The sequence below is a fragment of the Solanum lycopersicum genome, chromosome 8, assembly GCF_036512215.1.
Source record: "Solanum lycopersicum chromosome 8, SLM_r2.1".
NCBI classification, from domain to species: domain Eukaryota; kingdom Viridiplantae; phylum Streptophyta; class Magnoliopsida; order Solanales; family Solanaceae; genus Solanum; species Solanum lycopersicum.
This window is the reverse complement of record NC_090807.1, coordinates 64,269,370-64,292,880: the sequence shown is the minus strand read 5'-3', so window position 1 is coordinate 64,292,880 and position 23,511 is coordinate 64,269,370. Positions and strand designations below refer to the sequence as shown.

The 23,511-nt window shown below is 31.5% G+C and overlaps 2 protein-coding genes across 3 annotated transcripts; both read right to left on the bottom strand.

The window, feature by feature from the left end:
- Positions 1-276: 276 nt before the first annotated feature.
- LOC100736471 (ubiquitin-protein ligase-like protein) lies at positions 277-9,345 on the bottom strand. Its single transcript, XM_010327199.4, has 10 exons — positions 8,996-9,345; positions 6,446-6,836; positions 6,027-6,161; positions 5,762-5,937; positions 4,934-5,335; positions 4,665-4,823; positions 3,814-4,308; positions 2,573-2,710; positions 1,024-1,715; positions 277-904 (listed from the first exon to the last, which is right to left on the bottom strand). The coding sequence occupies exons 1-10, from the start codon at positions 9,110-9,112 to the stop codon at positions 727-729; spliced, it is 2,883 nt and encodes a 960-aa protein (XP_010325501.1). The 5' UTR covers positions 9,113-9,345; the 3' UTR covers positions 277-726.
- Positions 9,346-11,852: 2,507 nt separating this feature from the next.
- On the bottom strand, positions 11,853-13,336 carry LOC101263341 (uncharacterized). 2 transcript variants are annotated; one of them, XM_004245741.5, is made up of 4 exons: positions 12,503-13,336; positions 12,355-12,420; positions 12,206-12,256; positions 11,853-12,111 (listed from the first exon to the last, which is right to left on the bottom strand). In XM_004245741.5, the coding sequence occupies exons 1-3, from the start codon at positions 13,088-13,090 to the stop codon at positions 12,251-12,253; spliced, it is 660 nt and encodes a 219-aa protein (XP_004245789.1). In that variant the 5' UTR covers positions 13,091-13,336; the 3' UTR covers positions 11,853-12,111; positions 12,206-12,250. The 2 variants fall into 2 exon arrangements, with proteins under 2 accessions (XP_004245789.1, XP_019070584.1); XM_019215039.3 differs by having other exon boundaries at positions 12,206-12,250; positions 12,503-13,309.
- Between the last annotated feature and the right edge of the window lie 10,175 nt (positions 13,337-23,511).

Here is a 23,511-nt window from a genome sequence, read left to right as displayed (position 1 = left end):
CATATATATGTATTTGACCTTGTCATTGAAATGAAGAATTCCAGTTGATCTAATCTGTTTTTTTTTTAACGGAAAGAGGATAATTACATACTCAATCTTAGTAGCTCAATTGCTTGACTAACTACACAACGATAATAAATGAAAAATATCGTTTGTGAAACTTATTTTCCAAAAGAAAACACGTTTCAGTTCTTGTAAGTTCACCCAGACAGTAAACATCTCCAATAAAAAAGAACTAAATGATGTTAGACTACAACTTTTGAGATTCAGAATGAATTATTCAAAAACCTTACCTGCTTGAAAATGAAACCGGAAACAAAAATATCAGGGTCTCTTTACGCATCTATCTACATGCTTTTCAAAGAAAAGTTTTGGCAAATATGGGAACGACTTGAAAAGGTTACGATAAATATTTTTACAACCAAGGTTCAAATCGCTCATCTCACATACAAAAATTTTTAAATCGCGACATCAGCTGCTCTTTGAAACTATGTGCTGCATCCAAGTGAAAACCAGTGCAAGAGTTGGAAGAGGAAAGATCGTGGTGTGGAGCGTCAAATATCAGTTTCAACCTGAGTTTTACTATTTCCAAGAAATCCAAGCAGCAAATGTTATAAAAAAGAAAACTTCAATGCCTCCCAACTCTGGTCTGTCAACAAAAAGCCACATCCAGCAAAAGGGATACATGTTTTGTCACATTTTCAGATTCTATAACAGCAAGGGGTATCATCTCCTGGCAAGCCTCCTGCTTCTTCTCACTCCCCTTGAAGTGTGTGCAGGAGAAACAACTCCAGTGAATACAGCTGGTGAGGGGATTTCCTCGTCTTCACTGGTATCATCAGACCTCCACCTTGGTCCACCATTAGTTTCTAGATGCACGGTGGAAGGATCCTTTTCTTCATGGCTTTTTAAGTGATCATCAGGGTAATAAAACAAAATTAGATCAAAGTTCAGATGGCAACTAAACGTATGACAATTAAATCTGCCGCCTAAAACATAAGAGATTTGAAAAATAAGGTTTACCTCCAGCTTACATCCATTGAATCATTTAATGGTAACATCCGTGATCTATCAGCAGCATCTGACAGTTGACGTTTACCAGGATAACTCATGTATGAATCTTCAACTGAATGTTTTAATATGCCTCTGTTGCTACTAAGAGAATTGACATTGTTGCCGGCAGTCTGGTCAAAAATATAAGATTCCTTTGGAAACCCATTCTGAGACTTCTCAGGCGAAACTCTATATGTTTGAGAATTGCGAAGTCGACTAATAGAAGGTTCCACTGACGAATTCCTGCTGATCTTCATTACAGGAGCAGGAGGATTAACACGACGACTTGCAGGAGTCAAAATCTCATCAAATTTCAATTTTTTCCCAAGGATACTTTCAGGTTTCAACACTCCAGCATCATTAAAAAAAGCTGGGGAGCTGGGAGAACTATAATGCCCAACTTTAAAGCTCGACAGATTTAATGATCCCCCAAGTACAGATGGAGCGTCAAGAACAGAAGGTTTAACAACATCAACTCGCTGAATGAGGCCAGAAACGGTGGGAGGATTAACCAATAAACTGGTCATGATAGGTTCTTGGGCTACAGCATTGGACCTCTCAGAGATGTTGACTGTGTCATTGCAAGTAACAACCAGTTCAGGCAACTTCCCTGTCCTTATTTGCTGTTGTAAGATATCTGGTAACAACTCTACTCCCTTGTCCTAAAACAATTAAACTTTTTTTAGAACACTACAAACGTACATTGCAACACCATCAAAATAAGTAGTTGTAATAAATAACAACTGCCATTTAACCAAGTAACCCAGTCAAAGAAAAGCTGAAAAATGATCCAAGAGATAACAAGAAAGCAAAATGAGAAGTCCGCTACTTATCACCATTGAATCTATAAAATGACATTAAGTAGAAAAGGACCTCATGATCAGTGACCTACACAGCTCTGCGTCACAATTCAACTAGTTAATCCCTATCTTCTTAATCAGTACTGTAGCTTCAACTACTATTGTGATACTTCTACGTATATTAACTCTTAATAGTTTGTCTGGAAAGCAGGGTAGAGGATTGTGAAGCACTCCACAACCATTTCAACCTTTGATATGAAGCTGCCTATCTGAAACCTCAGTTATCACACAATTCGACTTTTTGAAATAGGCATCTACAAATAACTTCAACAGATAATGAAATATTCAAGGTTTCCCAAGATTTCATGCTCAGCCAAACTAGATAACATACTGGTCCAAGCATCCAATGAGATACAATCAGTAGTGGAACAATTAAAATTTATGACATAAGAAAGAAATCAATTTATGAATAGCAGTCCATATAATCTATTCGAATGAAAACATGAGATTTCATTTAGGCAGCGGTGTGCAACAAACCAGAGTATGATCTGGATTTTAAAAATAAGAAAAGAAAAGAGGACCATGATTCATAAGAACAAAAATAATACTATCAACTCTACCAATTTACGATTTGAACACCAAAACATGACACAAGTAAATATCCAAATCCTTTATATGCATATGGAAAACAACCAATCAAAATGTTGAAGTTCACTCACAACCAAACAAGTCCTCCAATGATTTATTGATCTGACCCTCGCTAAGACTTCTTCACTGACAGAATTTTGAGAAATGAAGTTCTCCTCCATGCTCTGAAGCTTCTGATCAACTTGGTATGCTTCAACATATCTATGACGCTTTACAAAAAGACATCAGTAGTACAATTGTTAGGCAACTATATGAAATCCCTATCGAGATGGATAGATTACAGGGTACCAAAAGTAATCATGAAATCATTTCCAGCAAGGACATAATGTGTAAAGTCAAGGACTTAGGTCTATAATAAACATGTTTATTTCTTTTGAAACTTCTATATTAAACATGTTTATCACTGCCAAAATGGCTCGGTTTAGTCCCTGTACCTGTATCCATACCCCAAAGTCTAAAAATTCAGATGATGAAGGATCCGACTTCCAGATCCACACCCGTATCACGGTATCAGACCCCTGTACCAGAGTCCAAGAAAATTAGATAATATTTATTCCCAGAAGTTAGTTATAGCTGTCAGGATGCCCTGAGTCCTGACATATGTTAATTCCCTCTTTTATATCTGTACTCTTAAATATCATCCACATGTCCATCATTGATTGTCCTAAATAAGTCATAACTAGGTAAGTGCAAATAGACCTGGGATAAAAGTTGACTAATCCAATTTTATCTATTTCACAATGTTTCTCAAATGTCACTCATCTGGATGGAATCTGATGAATTTATTAACCTACCTACCTATCAATGTTTCCTTGCAAATTCATAGTCTTCAACAAATATCTTTCAGAATGCACAGGGTGTTCAAAGAAAGAAGATATATTTGGAATCTCTTCTGACAGGGATGAACAACATTCCTTTCAACCTCTTCCTGTTACCAGAGGTATCTGGTTATGGCTACCAACTTCAATGGCTCTTACCCAGGTTTTGCAGAGTCAAAAAAAAAAAAAACTTTCAGAGGGAAACAAAATTCAAAGTCAATAGTCCAGTAACTGCCGGTAGGTTGCCAGTGAAAAATCAAGTGCAATATGACAAAAGTCTCGTCACTGGTGGCTAATGCCAAAAGGACTATTCAACGACACTTATTTCTTATTCTTATCATTAATAGGTAATAACTAGTAAATGAGTTCAAATGAAAGTGAGAATGTAAGTGGGTGAATAAGCTGCCAACATAAACAAGTTTTCTGAGTGCAACAGCAAGTCTGAGAAAATTGCAGAATAGAAGAACATGAAACCTGGATGTAGAAGGAAGTACCTGCAAGTAGAAAACTACAAGAAGACTTCCTATGGGCGTTGAAGGATCCTCGGCAGCAAAATCCAGCAGACATTTATGAATGTGCTTCTCCTCATCAGCAGTCCATGGCAGTTCTATCATGCGGTCAACTAAGTTCCTTCTAATGCACAGACAACAAATTTCAGTGACAAGGGTCTCCAACCAGAGACCCCACGACCTGCATTGGTCCTCTACTTCAGCAGAAGCACTCTGAAACTGTTCATCCCTCAACTTTTTTTCCTTGATCTTAGCACAGATAAGCCTCTGATACGTGAATGCTTCAGTCAAAAGTCCACATTCTACCCGCACACGGACAGCAGTTACAGCCTCACGAAGTGAAATTAGCTGTGTGCCATCTTGTCCAGACCACCTCAGAACCATGAGAGCTGCATCAGGGTTTCCCCGCTCCAACAGAACCTGAGCAACCTTCGGGTGGATTGTTGGGCTTGATATTTCTGGGAGAAGTTGACAGGCTTCCTGGGGTTACCAGTAACTGATTATCAGCATACACACCAGTCCAAAGACCATATCATTGCTGAAGAAGGCTCACAATGATGATTTCTTTATTTTAAAAAGGACAAAGTGAAGATACAATGACCAAGTCTATTCATGTTGTGGAAATGACAAAAGTTAAAACAATTCATAGGATCCCCAGGGAAAAACTATAAAGCAGAATTAGTTTCATCACATAAACTCTGGCACATGTTACAACTCATTAGAGAGCATATCTGAGATTAAATTAAAAATAACAGATATGAGATTATGATAAGATGACTCATACTACAACACAACGCTTTCAACAGCTATAATTGAAACGGCATATCCATCCTTACCTTCAGAGCCGCAACACCTTCATCATCTAAGAGGAAAAATGTAAAGGACTCCAATAGCGAGTGCCTGGTCACACCAAAAGTGGCAGCAAAATCATCGATGATGTGTCTCCACTCATCATCAGGTACTGTCCATTGCCGGTCAAACATAAAATACAAGAACTTTGAAGGATGAAGGAAAAGAAAAGGGAACATTCTCATGAAAAAACACTAAAATCAGCTACTTATCCCAAAAAAAACAATAAACTAGGTATTCTATTACAAAAGGATACAATTGCTTGTTTTGCAACTACCAAGTCTGAACTTCCACGTAAAAAGAGAATGTCAGCAGCAGCCCGCAAACTTTCAAATGGATAGCATCCAGCCATTCCCTCTATTTTTGACCGTGAGTATAAAGAGCCCTCATCTTTCTGTAAATAGGCAAGTGTTAACTCTTCTTCATGATCATCCAAGTCTCCCTGTTCGGCTGCTTCAATATTCGATAGAGCATCTTCAATAAAGAGTGTTGAAGCATTGTATTCATCAGAATGATTTACTATATCGGGCCATGCCCGTTTAATTGCAGCAGATTTCCTTTCACGACCCAAAGCTCGCCACGATGCATAATTTTTATGCCTGGACTTCACCTTCTCCAAGAACTCATGTCTTATACACCAAATCATTATCTCCATGTGCTGCAGATTGGCACAGTACTTCAAATCTCATAAAATGCTATCAAGAAGTTGTCTTACCAGCAAGATACAACACTAAAAAACAAATCAGCAAGTTACAAAAAAACGCTCTTTTGACACAAATTTAGAAAACACCTGTTGGAACCAAAGTTTTTCAATCGACATGCATGTGGTGATAATCACTAGCTCCTCACACCAACCAGGATCTCTAGTTAATGCAAGTAGCACAGAGAAATAGTAAATCTACTCAATTTCATTTTGTGTTGATACATATGAGTTTCTTCCCCGCTTGTGGGACTACATTGGGTATGTTGTTTTTGTACATACGTGTCTCTTAGAAAAAGCAACCAATAAATAAAACACGTAAAAAATAAGAAATGAGGAAACGGTAGCTTGGGTCCACTTGACAAGAATCTCAGGAAAGCTTACCTGTTTTGTCTTTAAGATGCTCTCTTGAAGGTGGTGCAAATCATGAAGCTTTGCAGAAAGAGAACCTTTAAATGATGATTCCAAGACATCAATAACGTTAGAGATACCACCTAACTTCACAGAGAACTTGAGAAACAAAGTCAAGTTCTCTTTCAGTGCAGTCATGGTTAGATTATCTATAATCAAATCAAGGGAACATTAACCAATCATTATTTCCCTTTGATAAGGAATTACAAATACAGTTTAAGTAAAATAATTAGGATACACATCACTTGAATCTCGGTCAGAATATTGTTGAACGTCCTCTTGCACCAATCTTTGACCACCACTTCATCAAGCAAGAAGGCAATGATGGGATCACTTGACACAGCACTTTCATCCATACAAACATCTGTCACATCTGTTTGCTGCTGTTAAGACAACATAATAAATCATATAACCAGCTACTAAGAAGTTAAGAGGCTCTACTTTCTTAAGAAAGAAAAGAACCACACAACCAACCACCTATTTATTCCTTTTATGGTTATCTTCTGACTATGCATCAGTAATCCTTCCTTTCGCAAGAAATTAACAGAACAACAAAGAAAAATGATTCAAAAGCTTTTGCACTCATTTCTTTGCAAGAAAAATATCCGCAACTCGGAGGATGTTAGTCCCCCACAGGTCTTAGTATGAAAAGGATACAGTGGCATATTAGAGAAACCAGACTGTTTTCCAGTGCCACATCAAACAAAGCATACAGACGCTGGATATCAGCAACCAGTTGCTTATCACTGTCCTCTTTCTCTTGTAATCTGTCATCACACCTCTTGGAGATGAGACCTGCCTCAATGCACTCATAGTATAGGCGCAGTCGAAGTCTATTAGCATCTTTTGGCAAAGAGATCCTACATATGGGGCAAACTTCACATCTCTGACTGCATTCCTCGCATAAAGAGGCATGACCACATGAATTCAACACACTCTGTACATGTCGTCCACAACTTCTTAGATCTCTAGTTGCTCGGCAGTGCTCTACTTTGGCCTCATCGCATAATTCCAGTGGATCAATTGATGCTAAATGCTTCAATGCTCCCTGTAATGAGATTCAGCTATGAGTAATTCCATAAAACTGGAAAGACTGTCCATCACTTAACATAATATTAGCAAAAGGAAGGCACTAGGCAGCTGTAAGCCCTGATCATAGCAAAACTACTAATGGAGCAAATGGTGCTAGTAGGGGAGGGGAGGGGGGGAATGGACTTCCTTGGTAAGTTGCTGATCGTCAGGATACTACTAGACCACCACCAAAAGATATTCGTCAAATTTACTCAACACAAAGATCGACCCAAAGTCATATAGTAAGGAACCACTTTTTGTACCATTAAAGCAGCTGGTATATTGAACACAGCACAGTGCACTTCCCTTTCAGCAGAAAGAAAAAAACTCAAGGACGTGTGCTTGGTGTGACCGAAAATACTTTCAATTTTGGCTAAACGAATATATTTTTCCGAGGAAAACATTTTCCATCAGAGAGGGGAGACTCCTCTCACTAATGAGCGGAATTCATTTTCCTTTATAACTACCACAATTATTACCCCATATCCTAGCTCCGAATAGCAGTTAGACATTATTACCAATCTGTAATACTAAAATGAAACGTTAAGCACTATCCATTTTAGAAAAAAAATCCACTAACCAACCAAACACTGAAAATAAGTGAGAAAGCCATTTATTTTCTAAATGACTTATTTTCCAAAAAAAGAACATTTCCCTTCATACAAAACACACAAAGGGAAAGAAAACCAGCAGTGGTAGCTTGCTTAGTTCTCACTTGTTCCTGAATCCATGTCTTAAGAGAAACTCAAAAACTAATTTATTTTTTTATTTGAAACTGGTAAATTAAATTGAATAACTAACATATATTCTCAACAAATGAATCATCTTATTCTTGTTAGTAAATGCAAGTGTTGCTCACAGCTGATATAAAGAAGCTTAAAAGATGAGAAATTTGGACTTTTTGGAATAGTTACAGATTTCCCGACGGCAACCTTATGCATGTAATTTTACATGCAGATAACCACAAAGATGCTTAACGAAAGGCAGTTTTTTATCAAATGGTTGGGTACAAAATAAACGATCACAGTAAGTATTCCCAAACAAAGCCTAAAGGAAAATAGAGAGGCAATGATGTATAAGAGAGAAGAGCTCCATGAATATAAGCTATACTCAATGTGATAATTGGCTCTTTAGCAGAAACCCCCTATGTCAAACGAAATATTAATGAGAAAAGCTTTTCAGTAATAAATCTCCAGTTTTATTTTTTAAAGCCGTATCTCCATTTGCCCTGTTTCAGCATACATACCATACACAATCAGGGTTCCAACAAGAACATCTAACCAGAAAATCCTCCTTATGCGACTAGAACGCACAACTGCAATAGACCTAGTTGGCTAACTGACCCCACACTACCTAGACAAAGCTTGCAAAGGAGTAACATTGCAAAATAGAGTCAAAATGAATATTGAGAATACTATTCAAGGTAGCTTCAAGACACTTATTATTGCCCACAGCCCCCTTTCTTTCTAAATCCTCGCTCCCTGGTAGAAACTTTGAACTCTTTAACAACAAACAAAAAAAACAGTGTCATCTCACAAGTTTGGGTCTGGGGAGTGTACGCAGAGCTTGTCCTTACCCTGCCTCGGAAGTCCAAAACAAGCATATGACAAAACACACTGAAATAAAAAGGAACAAAAACTACAACGAAATAGTGTGATAATCAAATCACAGAAGATAGAAGATGATAATTAGAACTCCTTTAAGTCCCTCCCCCCCCCAAAAAAAAAAAAATTCTCCTTACCTCAGTATTCCTAATTTTAACTATACATACAGCAAAAACATTAGGAACATCTTAATCTCAAACTAGTTAGGGTCAGCGACAGGAATCATCTATATCCATTTAATTCTAATTGGATTCATGTCATCACAGTACGCAACAATTAGCCTTACAAAACATAAACTAGATTCCTCTAAACCAGAAGTTCTCTAAATCAAACAAAATCCAGTGTAACAGGGAAGTCCACACTTCCCAACCACATCTATTACTATAGCACATTTCAACACAAAAAGAATGAAAACAATCTAAATTAAGCTATATAAGCAGAAAAAACGAAGCAATCAGAACATAGATTTAGCTTAACTAGTGAAACTAAAGGTGAGAGCTGTAAATGAAAATGAGGTGTGTGAATACTGTACCTGTACACGGCGACAAGTGTAGTTCGGAGGGCAAGGTGGAGGAGAATACCGGAGACCGGAACCGCCGGTAACAGAGTGATGAAGTAGTGAGGATTCGTCGAATCTCCTTCTCTCCATTAGTTGAGAAATTTCTTTAGCCCAAACCTAATGGCCGTTGTACACAAGTGAGATTTCGAAGCGTAACTAACAGAGTTTCAGCGCAACGCCGCCGTTGTTGCCGGTGACGGGAGGAGGAGAAGAGTAGAGAGGGAGGGTTTTTGAAACACTTTTCAAGTGTGACTTCGTTTGTTTTTTTTTTCCTCCTTCCGCTTCCTGTTTTTACTTCTTTTTTAATTTTAATCTTTTTTTTCACAATTTTTCGGCTCCATGAGGTAATGACAATCTTGGCATAAAAAATTATTCAAAACTTAAAAAGGGGTGAAAAATAATTCTCCCAAAAAACACATCATATTTTATTTGTGAACACCTAATATTTTGTGTATTCAATTATCCAGAATATTAGCATTTTTCATGTTTTATTCATGTTAAATAAAATTAGCATTATATATGGCTAGTTTTTCAATGTTTGCGTAAATTTTAATATCGTTTATTCGTTATTTAGTTATTATTTGTCTTATTGATATGGGAGAATATCTTAATACGTTGTTTGTCAATTTATTATACAGTATTTTGTAAGATAAAATGAAATACGAATACTAGTAATGCATGATTTAAAACAAAAAAAATTGCATGATTTAAAATAATCAAAATAACTATAAACAATTTATAAAAATAGAACACATCTTTAAAATTATATTGTATAAAAAAATTTACTCGTGTAATTATCTCTACTTATGTGTTAGAATCTCAACCTAATTTATTAGTCAATTTTAAGAAGTAACTAATTATAATAAACTTTAAAAAATTTAAAACCTCTTTTGTAAATACTACTTTATAGTGACAAGTTGTATGTTAATTGTTAATTTAATGCAACTTTTTAAAACTGAGATATGACAATATGAGAAAATTTATTTAAACAAAGCTTTATAGAGTTTAGAGTTGAAAAAATCACTTCTCCTAAATAAAATGTATAAGGGGACACGTTTTTTTTAATTTAACCAAAATGACAAGTCACTTGGGAAATTTCATAGAAATAATAGATCTAAAACTCTAGCGCAAAAATTGATGAACTTCGTTGACACACTTGATCAACTAATCTTGAAATCAACTTTAGAATGAATTTATTTATAAAATTACCATATAACTTATATTGCGATTAGTTAAGATTTAATAACTTCTATTGCGATTAGTTAAGATTGTAGTGTTATTTTTATCGAATAACAACCCCAAAATAACTGATTTCAAAATAGTTAGATTAATTTTTTCTTAAAGCTAAGGTTACTCAAAGGGAGATTAGCCACCGATGACTTATTACTATCAAACTTGGTCAATGGAGCCTAAAATATTATTGTTATACAGAAGAAGTCAATGAAAATATTTTGTTTTTTAAAATGAGATGAAATTTTCTTTTGATCAAGTGTATTCTGTTAATCCGATGTTAATCGTTATTACTATTTTTTTTAATTCGTTTTTTGTTAATCGTTATTACTAGTATAGTAGTATATATTGAAAAAGAAAAAGAAATATCAATATACACTGCGTACATCCTAACCTTTCCGAGACCCCACTTATGGGAGGGTTACACTGGATATGTTGTCGTTAAGAGTACAACTAAAGGTCCCCAAAGTAAGTCAAGATATATCTTCAATGAAAAGGTCTCTTACCAAAGATTAAATGAAAGTGGCATAAACTTTCTATGTTTTCCAAGAGGTTCAAAACTACCATTTCTGTCCCTCTATAACCAACAATGAACTGCCAAATTGAGGGCAAAAAGAATGCTGATATAGTATGTGCATCCAGCAGACTCAACTTGCTTCGATAACTCAGTCCTCAATTAAGTTTTTTTTGAAGCTCCCTTGAAATGCAATGATAGTCTGGTGAAATACAACGATAGTAAACGGAAATGTGAGCAAGGACCTACGCACATACATAGACGTTCTTTGTATTCCTTTCCTGGTCTTGCCTCTGTTCTAACAGAATCCAATATGTTCTATGAACAATATTGGTATGCTAGAGAACATACATGCAAGCTTTTATTCAAGTGTGACCGACAATATGTTATCCGATAAATCAATATACACCGAGTTGGGAAAAAGAAATTCAATTCTTTCCAAGTCACATAAGCATGATGTACTTAATTTCAATAACTAAAAGGGAGATGGAGCAAACGAAACACAGAAATCAAGGATGAAGAAGTGCTTAAAACCATAGATCAACCAGAGACTCTAACGCACATTTTCTGCACTTCATCGTCAAGTGTAAGACAGTCCGAAAGTAAAGTTTAATACACCCCACCATATATTGTCAGATGCATTAAGACTGAAAATATATATGGCTAAATTTAACTCCCTTTCGAGAACATCTAGAAATCACTTGACCAAATACTGCACTCGACAATCTATAAACAAATATATTTAACTTCTTGATTTCTATGACTTCTGTATAGTTGCATCATACGATTGCCAAAGAACTTTATAACAAGAGCAAAAACAGTATGGATATACATTCTTTTGAGGGCAAGAGACGTCACAAGGCAACATGAACATGTTATCTTTTCGACAAAAGATTATATACCTGCCCTTCTTGTGCTGTATCCAAAGGTGAAAAATTTACCAAGCATAAGATAGTTACCGACTCAAGAAGGTATCCTCAAGTCTTATCATGACTCATAGAAATCAAGTAACATGTACAGAAAACACATAAATAGTTCAACCTTTGTCATGTTCACCACCATTGACATTCATGGAACTGCAACCAGTTTGCGAAAATAACAAAATCTATTCATCCAAATCTCAAGTTCCATTCTTTACATATATTAGGTTACCATTGCAACCAAACTCTTTCCAAAATATATGTATATGCTACTAATTAAAACAAAACTAGATATAATTCCAAGATACTATCCTATTCCTTTTATGTAATTCAATACATTATACCTCCTACAGTCGAGGCATGAATGCAGCCGTCCTCAAAGCTCTAAGCTTTCCCCCATTTGTGTTCCTCAATCCTTGCAAAATCTGCAAAACCATCAATAATTCTAAAACACTCAATTCCAAAAATTACGAAACAATTAAAGATCAACATGGAGTTATAGAACCATATATAACACACCTTCTCCACAGTAGCGAAAATTTGGATACACCAGCTATATCATATCTACTTCTGCAACAAATATATGATTTTTAATCCTATCTTTAACTCATATAAAGCAGATTAACATCATATAAAACATGAACACACAACGCGAATCGAGCTTATACCGTAGTATCATTAACTCTGAATGAATCAGCAGTGACGCCTACTAAATACAACCCAGGGAAAACATTCTGTAAACATATTAAGCAGAATATAAGAACAAACAGAGAAAGCATAAAACAAACATAAAGATGCTGAAGTTTTATTACATACATCGAGCTGTTTCTGAATTGTCTTGGATCGTTTTTTGGGTCTTCTAGCGGGTCTTGACCCGGTCATAGAATACACATCTTCTTCAATCTCTTCCCTTGACAGTGAGATCCATAGTTTCTTCTTCCCCTTTTTACCCGACCCGACTCCATTTCCATCCGCGTTATCTTTCAACCTCTGCGACCTCTGCATATGATTACTGCTTTCAACTCGCATTTCAACGTTCTTCAACGACGTCGTCTCAACCTTCGTAACACCCCTTCTTGGCCTTAGATTCCATAACTTCACCTCCCCTTCTTCACAACCCACTTCTTCTTCTTCTTCTTCTTTAACCTTTTCTTCATGCTCCTCTCTTCCTTGTAAAGACGAAACCCCATTAGGGTCTGCCTCTGCCTCCGATCGGGGTTGAACCTTCTCAGAGTCAGACCCACCGTCCACGTCGGCGGTTTGGGTTGGGTTATCTCCATTAGACGGCGGAGAATCACGGCGGCGGAAACGGTGGTTAGCATTTGTGTTACTTTTGTTACCCCACTTCAATTGGGGTAGAGAGAAATAGTGCAGAGGCTGAGACTTGACCGGTGCTGTTGCCATTACAAAACAGAGGACTGGTAAAAACACCCTTTTGGCTCAAATATATGACGAAAACAAGAAGAAACGGTACTGTGTATTGAAGAATTATGGGGTCTCTGGAGAAGAGAAACGACGACGACGGCGCCGGTGGTAAACAAGAGAGGTTTTTTGTAGGAGAAATGGTTGCCTTGTTATTGTGGGCACTGTGAAACGGAATGAAGAAGCAAGTTAAAAGGGATTATATATGTGATGTAAAAGGGATGGGATAGAGTATATACGTATAAAATGTGCATTATGTAACCATAGGGTGGGTGGTTAAACTGTTTATTTCGTGACTCAATTTACGTGATAGTGTTTGAATGATAAAAAGATAAAATATAATAAATTATTTTTGAAAAAGAGAATATTTTAAAAATTTGTTATTTAAGATAAAAATGTATAGTTACAAATTGGTTTATAAAGAGTTAAATGAAATATTCGAAGTTAAAATATTACTAAATATGAAAACATATTATTTTCTTTGTCTCAATTTTTGTGATATAATTTGAATTTTAAGAATTAAGCAATTATCTAATTTTGATCCTAAATTCGTATCTGAAGTCTTTTGAAATAAAATTTACGTATTTGAAAGCTATGTAAAAAATAAATAATTGATAATTAATAGTTCACGATATGTAAAAGATACAGAGGTGTATGCACGAGAGAGGTCATTGAGTTCACGTGACATACGCCCCTCGTGAAATCATACGGAGTAGAGCTAATATTTTAAATCTTTTTATTAAGTATAGATGTGTGAACACATAATCAAATAATCGTATAACACAATAATAATTATGTGAGTCTCCCATAAGAGTAGAAGTTTGAATTTTATATTTATCTTGCAGAGTATTATTTTTCTTTATAAAATTAAGTAAATAAATTTAAAATTTGATAGAATATTGTTACTTTGATTATTAGAAATTCCATAAACACTTTTAAAAAAATATATATATAACTAAATTTAAAACTTAAAAGACGTCATATATTATATAAATTGAAACGAATAAAATATTTTTAAAAAAATTAACTATAAAAAATATAGCACATAATTGACTGCTCTAAGAGCTTCTTGCACTCGTTTATCAAAAAGAAGAAAAAGAATCTAATTTAATTAATTAAAGAGTAAGAAAGATTTAACTCTATAAAAGAAATTAATGTGGGAGATTCAAACATTGTGAATTATTATTGGGTGAGTTTATCATCCATAAACATACACGTATTGAGTATTTTTTTATATTGTTTATTGTTTAATTATGATAAATTATTATATATTTTTGGTAAACACACAACTTAATTGGAGTTTCTTTTCGGGACAAAAAATTAAAAAAATTGGAGTTTCTTTGGGCAATTATTAATCTATAGCTATCCTTGGACGTCTTCTGGCTTGAGAGAAGAGAATTGAAAAAATTGAATCTGCAATTACGGTGTGCATTTAATTTTTCAGTTTTAAAAAAATTAAAATTTAATTCGAATCAAAATGAACATGATTTAGTTTAGTTTTTGTCTTTTTGATTTGATTATTCAGTTATCTCAATAAATAAAATACAATCAAAGTGTGTGTATATATACTTTCTAATAATCAAAGTAACAATATTAAATCTCTTAAATATATTTTCTAATAATCACAAGTAAAATGCAAAATACAATACTTAAAAGTATATTAATTATAGATGTCCAAATATAAATATAAACTAAAACATAATGAAAGACAATAACGGATAAAACTGATTTATATATAATTTTGATTTTTTTATTTTTATTTTTCTAAATCAGAAACTAAACAAAAAAAATAATCCAAATTAGAATTTGATATATATATGTTCTTTATTGATAATCAAATTTTACAAGAAAAACTAACTTAAAGTGTGCAAAAATTATTTTATAAGAGGTGTCTTGACTCGACTATAGTGCACGACATTAAATCGAGAGGAGAGATAGATTTTATATTACCATATCTATTATCACATCGGCCTTCGATTGATCGTTGATTTTACCTTAAAAATTAACTTAAAGAAAAATATTCGTCAAATTACTTGGTATGAATTATCCTGAAGCTCTTTCGAGACTCAAGTGTAGCAAAGTCCGAATAACAATATTTTGATAAAGAAATTAATTTATATTTCAACAACAATATTATATAAAAGTTATTTTTTAAAAAGTTTGAAGAAGGTAAAATGTATCGAATCTTATTCATATCATAAAGGCAAAGAAGTTGTTTTTAATAGACCTTCAACACAAGGAAAACATTTCTAAGCAATTTATAAAAAAATACAAAAATTAACAGCAACAACAACAACATAATATGATCTTGTCAACCTCCCACCTCTTGCATCCTCTTTACATATCAAAATCATTCCAACCTCGCTTCCGCATCTTGTCTACTATGAAGATCATTTCTATTTTATCTTGAATGGTCATTCTAATTTTATTTTTTCTAATATACTGTATACACATATTTATTTTAACATCCTCATATTATGATTTTCATCTTCTGAACAAGAAAACTCTTAATCAATTAACACTCTACTCTATACGACATAATTAATCAAGCAAACACGACATAACTCAGCTACAAGTTTTAATGATATATTCTTATCATACAAAACTCAAATACAAACGCCATTTCATCTAATCCACACCAATACTAGAAATACCCTCTTCTTCTGACCTAATTCCATTAGGCTCTGGCCATTTCCCCCCCACCCCCACCCCACCCCACCCCGCCCACAAAAAAAAAAAAGAAGATAAAACAAAAAAATTACTCTTGTAAACTTTTGATGCCAACGTGGAGATTGCCTGCATGGTGCTCTTTTGGACTTACTTTTATTCAACAAGTTTACTAGGATACGAGTTCTAAATTAATTTCTATATAATACTTCCTCCGTTTTAAAAAAGAAAAAAAAAAGTAACTTAATTTGATTTGATGCAAAATTTTAAAAATTAAAGAAGACTTTTGATTTTATAATCCTAAATTAAAGTTATGTCAAATATACTAAATTACTCTTCATACTTGTGGCTTTAAACATGTCATGTAATAAACTGAAATTAAGATATTACCAAAAAATAAAAAAGACCATTCCTTTTTAAACAGACTAAAAAAATTAAATCTTTTTTTTTAAAACGAAAAAAGTATATAAATATATCGTTTTAACTCGATCTTAATAAATATTTATATCAATCGGCTTTTAATAAGTATAACTTGATGTGTAAATTTATATAAAGTTAAATAAATATATATATATATATATTTATACTATATTATATAATACACGTAAAATAATATAAATAATGCACATAAAATATCTAGTAAGTATTATATATATGTCTATTTATTCAGCCTCTATAAATTTAAACATTTATTTATAAATGTCTATAATTTAATTGAATAAAATTGAATTAAAATACATATTTATATATTATATCTAAAAATACGTAATTCTTTGTTATATCTTGGTTTTGGATTCGTATGAAGACATGATGCCTATTAAGTCAGCCGATAGATTATGGAAAGGCAATAAGAAGAAGAAAAAAATCAAAAGGTTTATAATTAGCCCACAGATTGCATTAGCTTTCTGTATTTCACAGAAATTAACAAAATTCAATCTTATTAAGAAACAAAAATAAATATATTATATAATTTAGTTAAATAATTTTATTTAATAAATGTCTTCTAAAAAATAACATTATTATAAAGATAAAGTATAAAAGTATAATTGAAAAAATAATATTTATTTTTGTCTTTCGTTGCAATGAAGATACTTATTTTAAGATAATTTATTTTATTAAGATGATATTTATTTTGAGACGAAGGAAGGTTAAGGATTGTTATTTTGGTAGATGTAATATGAATATCGTATTTTAGATTGATGACACTTGTTCAATCTGTAAAGTGAATTTAGAAATTTTGAAAGAGCCAATTTCAAGAGGAGATGCTTCATACAGTGTCGAAAGGCTACACATTGAAAGAGTTAAATAAGACTTTAAAATAGACATAACTAATATAAATAGACTTGAACTAACTCTTCAGTCATAGAAATTCTAGGTGAAATCTCTAGAAGACATTGATGCAATATGTGGTGCATGTGTTTTCGGAAGCACCTTTTCTCTTCTTGTTCAGGGTCTTGTAGAATCACTAAATGGATTGGGTTGACTAGTCCAGTTAGATCATTCTACTCACACGACTAGTGTTCAGAACTATTGTAACTATTGGTACCTAATTCTATCAATTTGACGTTTTGCAAGCACAAATCCTAACTCAATGGGGGCAATTCAAGAAAGAGAACAAAGTTTGGTTGAGTACATCTTAAGGTCAGACTAATAGTACAATTGTATGATTGAAAATTGATGTTTATACTATTCGGTGCTTTCAGGTCTGACTGATGTCTTCTATCCACCAACTGATTCAATCAATGTTAAATTTTGTATATATAGTAATTGCTCATACTCTCTTGTATTGAGTTATTTTTATATTGTTTATGTAATGCTTCCTCTGTTCAATAATAATTATCTACTATTGACGTTGTACATTTTATTTTTTATTTTTTATTTTTTGACTTTATTTAATTAAATGTTTTGAAAAATATGTGAAATGATAAATATTAGTATTTAATAATAAGAGTAAATTAAACACAATAGATAAATTATTTCTTAATTTTCTAAACTGAACAATTATTGTTGAATAGTTATTTTTAATATGATAGACAATTATCGTTACATATCAAATGTATGATTATCTCCTTTTTGGATTGATTTAAAAGTTGGTCAAACCTCCTTTAAGTAAGTTTTTAATCTAAAAGTGTTTGACAAATATAAAAAATAACTTAAAATAAGTTATGAAGTTTTTGATAAAGTAAAAAAATAATTTAAAATAAGTCTCCTTCTACTTTTTTTACGGTGTGACTTAAAAATCATTTTAATTTAATTGTTTATTTTAAACTTAAAAGCTATTTTTTTAAAGTCAATCCGAACAGACTCTTACGTCATTTCAAATGCTAAAAATTATAAAATGTTATAAAAATATTCTACTCATTTAATCATTACTACCATTAATGTAGTGTATTTATAACTTCTCTTTCCTTGTGACGGTTTTTTAAAAATGTAATTTCTTTGTCATTTTCCATGCGCATAATTTTTGTATTTTTATTAGAATCCAATTAAAGTCCTTTTAGATCATATTTCCTCCGTCAAAGTAATACTTGTTCTTTCTATAAAATTATAAATTATTTTAAAGTGATTAATTTATAATTTAATTTCATTGTTAAGTATATTATTGTATTTAAAGTATAATATAATAAAAATTATTTTTATATTGATAATTTTTTAAAAAGTATACCAAGCCAATAATAAATAAATATTATTAGTTTACTTTTACTCGTTAAACTTTAACTTGCTATACTATTAAGAATATAATTATTATTATTTTATCATACTAATCTTGGTAATCGATATATTAAAAAATAAAAATTTAATATTGAAGATAAAATATAAAAAAATTTATAAAAAAAGTATTTAATTTCTTTATTTATTTGATCGGTCGATTACTTGCATATAATTAAAAGAAAATCACTAAGGTTTAACAATTATTCTTTGATTACTTGTTGATAAGTCTTTATTTGACCGGTCGATACACGTTTTATAAATTGGATGAATAAAGAAACCTTGGTCCATCTATGAAAAGTCAAAATGTCAGCAATTTTTTAGTTTCTTTCTATAAATAATATTAAATATCTAAATTCCCCCAAAAAAATAATCAAAAGTAGTTAAACAACGATTTAGGTTATGTGTAATAAATTTATATTATTTTATTTGTGTTGTTGTAATGATAGATATTATTTATATTATAAGATGACATTCTAACCTTTTTGAGAAAATTTTTGGTCTTTTATTTTTTAGGTTATGTGTAATAAATTTAGGTTATGTGTAATAAATTTATATTATTTATATTATAAGATGACATTCTAACCTTTTTGAGAAAATTTTTGGTCTTTTATTTTTTAGAACAGGTTTTAAATAGTTATTTATGTATCTACTTAACAGATTCAGTCCTTTAAATTAGTTATTTAACACTTTTAATTGACAAACGCGATATATAAAAGATATGTCAATAACTAACCAACTTTATTTTCTAACGAGGCGAAGGCATGACGTGAAAATTGAACAATATAATATAGATATTTGACATTTCTCTGACCCTTTAAATGTCACCATCTCTAAAGCTTAACATTTATTCATTTGAGAAAGTATAAAACCTTGTAGCCTAGTGGCTGGGGACCTCCCTTTTAGCCATCAAGGCAAAGGGCCTCATATTAGCCCCACAGAATTTAGGAAGAGATGGACATGATACTCAATTTTCTAAAATATAATATTTAGAAATTATTTAACGTTTGGTCGTAATTGAATGTGATTTTATAAATGGGAGAAAAGTCTTTAACTATAAATACGAATTTTAAGATTTTAAATATGGTATTTAGAATTGTCCGAGTTTAAATACCATTATCGCAATTTAAATTTTCCTACTTTATTTCAATTGTTTGTCTGGTTTGACTTGCTACTAATTTTAAGAAATTGAAGAGGAATTTAAAATTTTGTTATTTTAAATTAAATATAAGTGATTGTATCATAATGTCCTTCGGTCTTCTAGTCTAAAAATATCAAAGAATTGCAAAAAAATAGTAAAGACATTCATTTTAAAACCGAATAAAAAGAAAAATAACACTAACAAATTCAAATTTTATTTTCGCAACAATATTCTATGATATTTTCAGCTGCATTTCAAATATTGGTTATTATCAGAATATTTAGTCCAAAAAGTGGTTAGCCTATTAAACTTGCGAAATTTTTGGTTTGTCATGGGCCGTTGTCACTTGTAAATGGGCCATTGGGCAAGTGTAATTGTGTGTACATACATGTCTATTATCTCCAGAGTGTCATCAACACATAAAATAAAAAATAATTGAAAAAATTGCATGAATAGATATAATAATCTCTAAAATTTATACATTTAAATAAATTACAAAAAGCTTCCTCTCGGATACATTCCTATTCTCTCTCGAACACTTCCTTATTCCTTGTCAGATACATCTCTTTCATTGAGTAATATACCTTCACAGTTCATGAGCTATTTTATCTGATTTATCCGAGATCCTATAATTTTAGGAATTTTTTCATTTGAAAAACAATAAAAATATAATGTAATTAGCTATCAACACTATGAAATTTATGTATTCATTTGGATAGTTGTTCACTATTAGATCTCGTTAATTAATTCAATCCCTTGTATATTATTCATGATCACATATTTTTACTCTTTTTCCGTTGATTAGATGGAAATTATCGTACAACAACTTAAGGTCTAATTCGAAAATCTCTCTTTTATCTTCACAAAACTTCTTGTGTCCTTCACATAGTCTTGACTTGACCTTATGCTATTGTCGATATTGTCAACCTAAAGAGTGCGACTCATAATTAATATAACTTAGTTAGATAGCTATTGCTATCTGTTAGAGAATTGTAAATATATATATATATATATATTATATTTGTAGGAAAATATTATTGAAAGAATGTATTCAGTAGTTCGATCAGTATTAAACGCCATTGATATATATAGTAACAAAAAACTACCTCATGTGCTTAATTTTTTATATTATAAGATATAGAAATATTAATATGTATTTTTATGATAGGCATACAAGATCCACATATCTATGTATCTAAAAATTTTAGTAGTGAGCAGTGAGTACCCTCTCAATAGAGACAGTAATAAATATTTGACATTTATATATATATACATATATATATATTTTCACTCATACGTATAATATAAGCTTCGTATATTTATATACGTATAACATGCATACACATACATCTAGCTTCTGTTTTGGAAACACATACATTTAAAATCTGATATTTGATTCGCTCGATTTCAATTAGGATTAGTCGATTCGATATTCGATATTATAAGCTCACGAATACAATATATTTTGTCGAGTTTTAAAAGAAAATGTTGCTATATTTGTTTATTTGCTTAAAAATTATTGCAAAAACGAACACTAATAACCCTATTTGTGAAATCTTTTTACTTGATAGCTCCACTATATAAGAGTTGTTTGCGACTTGCCAGGTTAACATTCTGTGTAAGTCAACTTGTTCCGGATAGATTCGATCGAGTGTTCATGAAATATAGCAAAAGAATTAATAAACTAAAAATAAAATACCTCGCTAAACTACGACCAAAAGTTTTGCCTCAAAGGCATGAATTTGGTCTGGACCATGGTAAAATGCCTGGCCTGTCTTATTGGGCCCATTAAGCCCAAATTTTCTTTTCTATTTTTTTCTTCTCCTTCCAAATTTTTTTTGCATAAAGGTCATTTAAAAAAAAAATCTCATATTTATGATTTAAGAAAAACATTTGAGATACATATACAGATAAACTAGAAATTTAACAATGATAATCCTTTTTAAATCTTAACCTAACAATGTTTGGCACCTAGAAAGACAATGAAAATTATTTTTAAGTAAGAACCACAAGACCTTTTTTTTATTTGTACCAAAAAGATTAATTAGTGAATATAATTTATTTGACGGCAGACCTACTAAACTATATATACTTGTAGATAAAAGAAAAAAATTCAATCAACTCAAGTACTTCTTCTTTTATTTTAATTATATACATAGACCTCTACAAGTAAATTACAATTTTTGACTCTTCAAATATTGACAATAGAATCATCTATCAATCAATATTATTGTCCAAAACTATTATTGTCACAATCAAAATTTATAACCAATTAGCATAGTTTGGTCTTATTGTAACGCAATCACATGTGGTTGCTAGCTAAAGATGTTAAAAAGGTGAAAAAAGAGTTTTTGATTGCTATGAATTACACTAATAATGAAAAAAATATGTATATTATCGGTATTATATAAGATAAACTATTATGTATATTGGTCAATCAATTGAACAATTGAAAGAATCTCAATTTTAGAACCATATATAAGATTTTCATTTCATACGACTCTTCCTCTACCTACATAATGAGAATAATACAAGAAATTGAAAAAAAAATTCAACAATAAAATATTGTCATTTTTGAACTAATATTAATATAAATAGACACTAGTGCATGATTTACAAGAAATATCTAGCTCAATCCTAAAATAATTGCATCAATATCTTTTAGTGGTTGATACAAGTTTCAAACTAATTAATCAACTTGTCATATGAAATGATGTGTTAGAAATTAAGTGGAGAAAGAAGATGCTCATGTTAATGGAAGCACCATTGCTAATTTTTTGCAAACATAGGATAAAAAATGCAATCTTTTATCTCCAACATTATCTCAAAGTTTGATTGGACACCTTGTCATACTCATACTACCAATTTTTGTATCATACTCCAAAATATTGAAGATGATCCTAAATTCATGTATCAATAATTTTTTCATAGAATATATTTTGACCCTAAATTTACTTAATTCATTAGGGGAAAAGAGAAATTTTGATATATAAAAGAATTTTGTATTTAGGCATAGTTAGAAAAAGAATTTTGTGATCTTGAGGATATAGAATTATAAATTGTCTATTCAAACATAAATATTTGTAACCAACTTTATGGCTTAAAATCATAAACTATAAATCACAAAGAAAATTGTTTTATTGTTCCTCTTAACATTCTTCAAAAATCAATTTATTGGTAATGAAGCAAATATAGAGAACCAATGGTATAATCATCAAAGCATGGATTGATAAAAAGACAAACTTTTATTATTGCAAATCAACTGTCTGGTATCACTATGCTAATTTAAACATAACATATAGTAATGAGAATATTATTAATCAAAATGGGACCTTGACTACTCTTTAGTCAAATGTGGATGGTGCTAAACTCCTTAATCAGAAATGTCGAGTTTGAATTTAAAATAGGAAAAGAAAATGATATAAGGAATACTTTTCCTTTGAATGAGGCCCTACATGACATGATGTGATTCTAAATTAGTCGAACTTCAAAATAAATATCAGATATTATATAAAAAAAAAATCACAATATTTGAACAAATCATATCACTTCCTTTTTTCTTCTTTTTCTTCATTGTGGAACATGGTTCATTTTTTTACGTGAGAGTGATAACTTCGATGTCTCTCTCAAAAGAAGAAATTAAAACAGTAAAGTAAGATCATTATTAATTAAACATAGATTTAATCACTCAAATTATGTTTCACTAACTTTATGTAACAAGGAACAGCCCATGATTTGAAAGTAGAAATAAAGCATTTGTTACTTAAGGCCCACTTTACGAGTAATTTCAAAAGTTGATTCTTTTCTATATTCGCTTTGTTTATTTTTACTTATCAGATTATATTAAATATTCACTTTTACTTTCACAAAATTAAAAAATTATGTG

Excerpts from the sequence above, each read along its gene's own strand:
- LOC100736471 (XM_010327199.4), bottom strand. The coding sequence starts at position 9,112 with ATGGAGAGAAGGAGATTCGACGAATCCTCACTACTTCATCACTCTGTT. Across the intron at positions 6,837-8,995 it reads ACACTTGTCGCCGTGTACAG|GGAGCATTGAAGCATTTAGC; the intron begins GTACAGTATTCA and ends ATCTCATTACAG. Across the intron at positions 2,711-3,813 it reads TTGTAGTTTTCTACTTGCAG|CGTCATAGATATGTTGAAGC; the intron begins GTACTTCCTTCT and ends CTTTTTGTAAAG.
- LOC101263341 (XM_004245741.5), bottom strand. The coding sequence starts at position 13,090 with ATGGCAACAGCACCGGTCAAGTCTCAGCCTCTGCACTATTTCTCTCTA. Across the intron at positions 12,421-12,502 it reads CAATTCAGAAACAGCTCGAT|AATGTTTTCCCTGGGTTGTA; the intron begins GTATGTAATAAA and ends ATATGTTTACAG.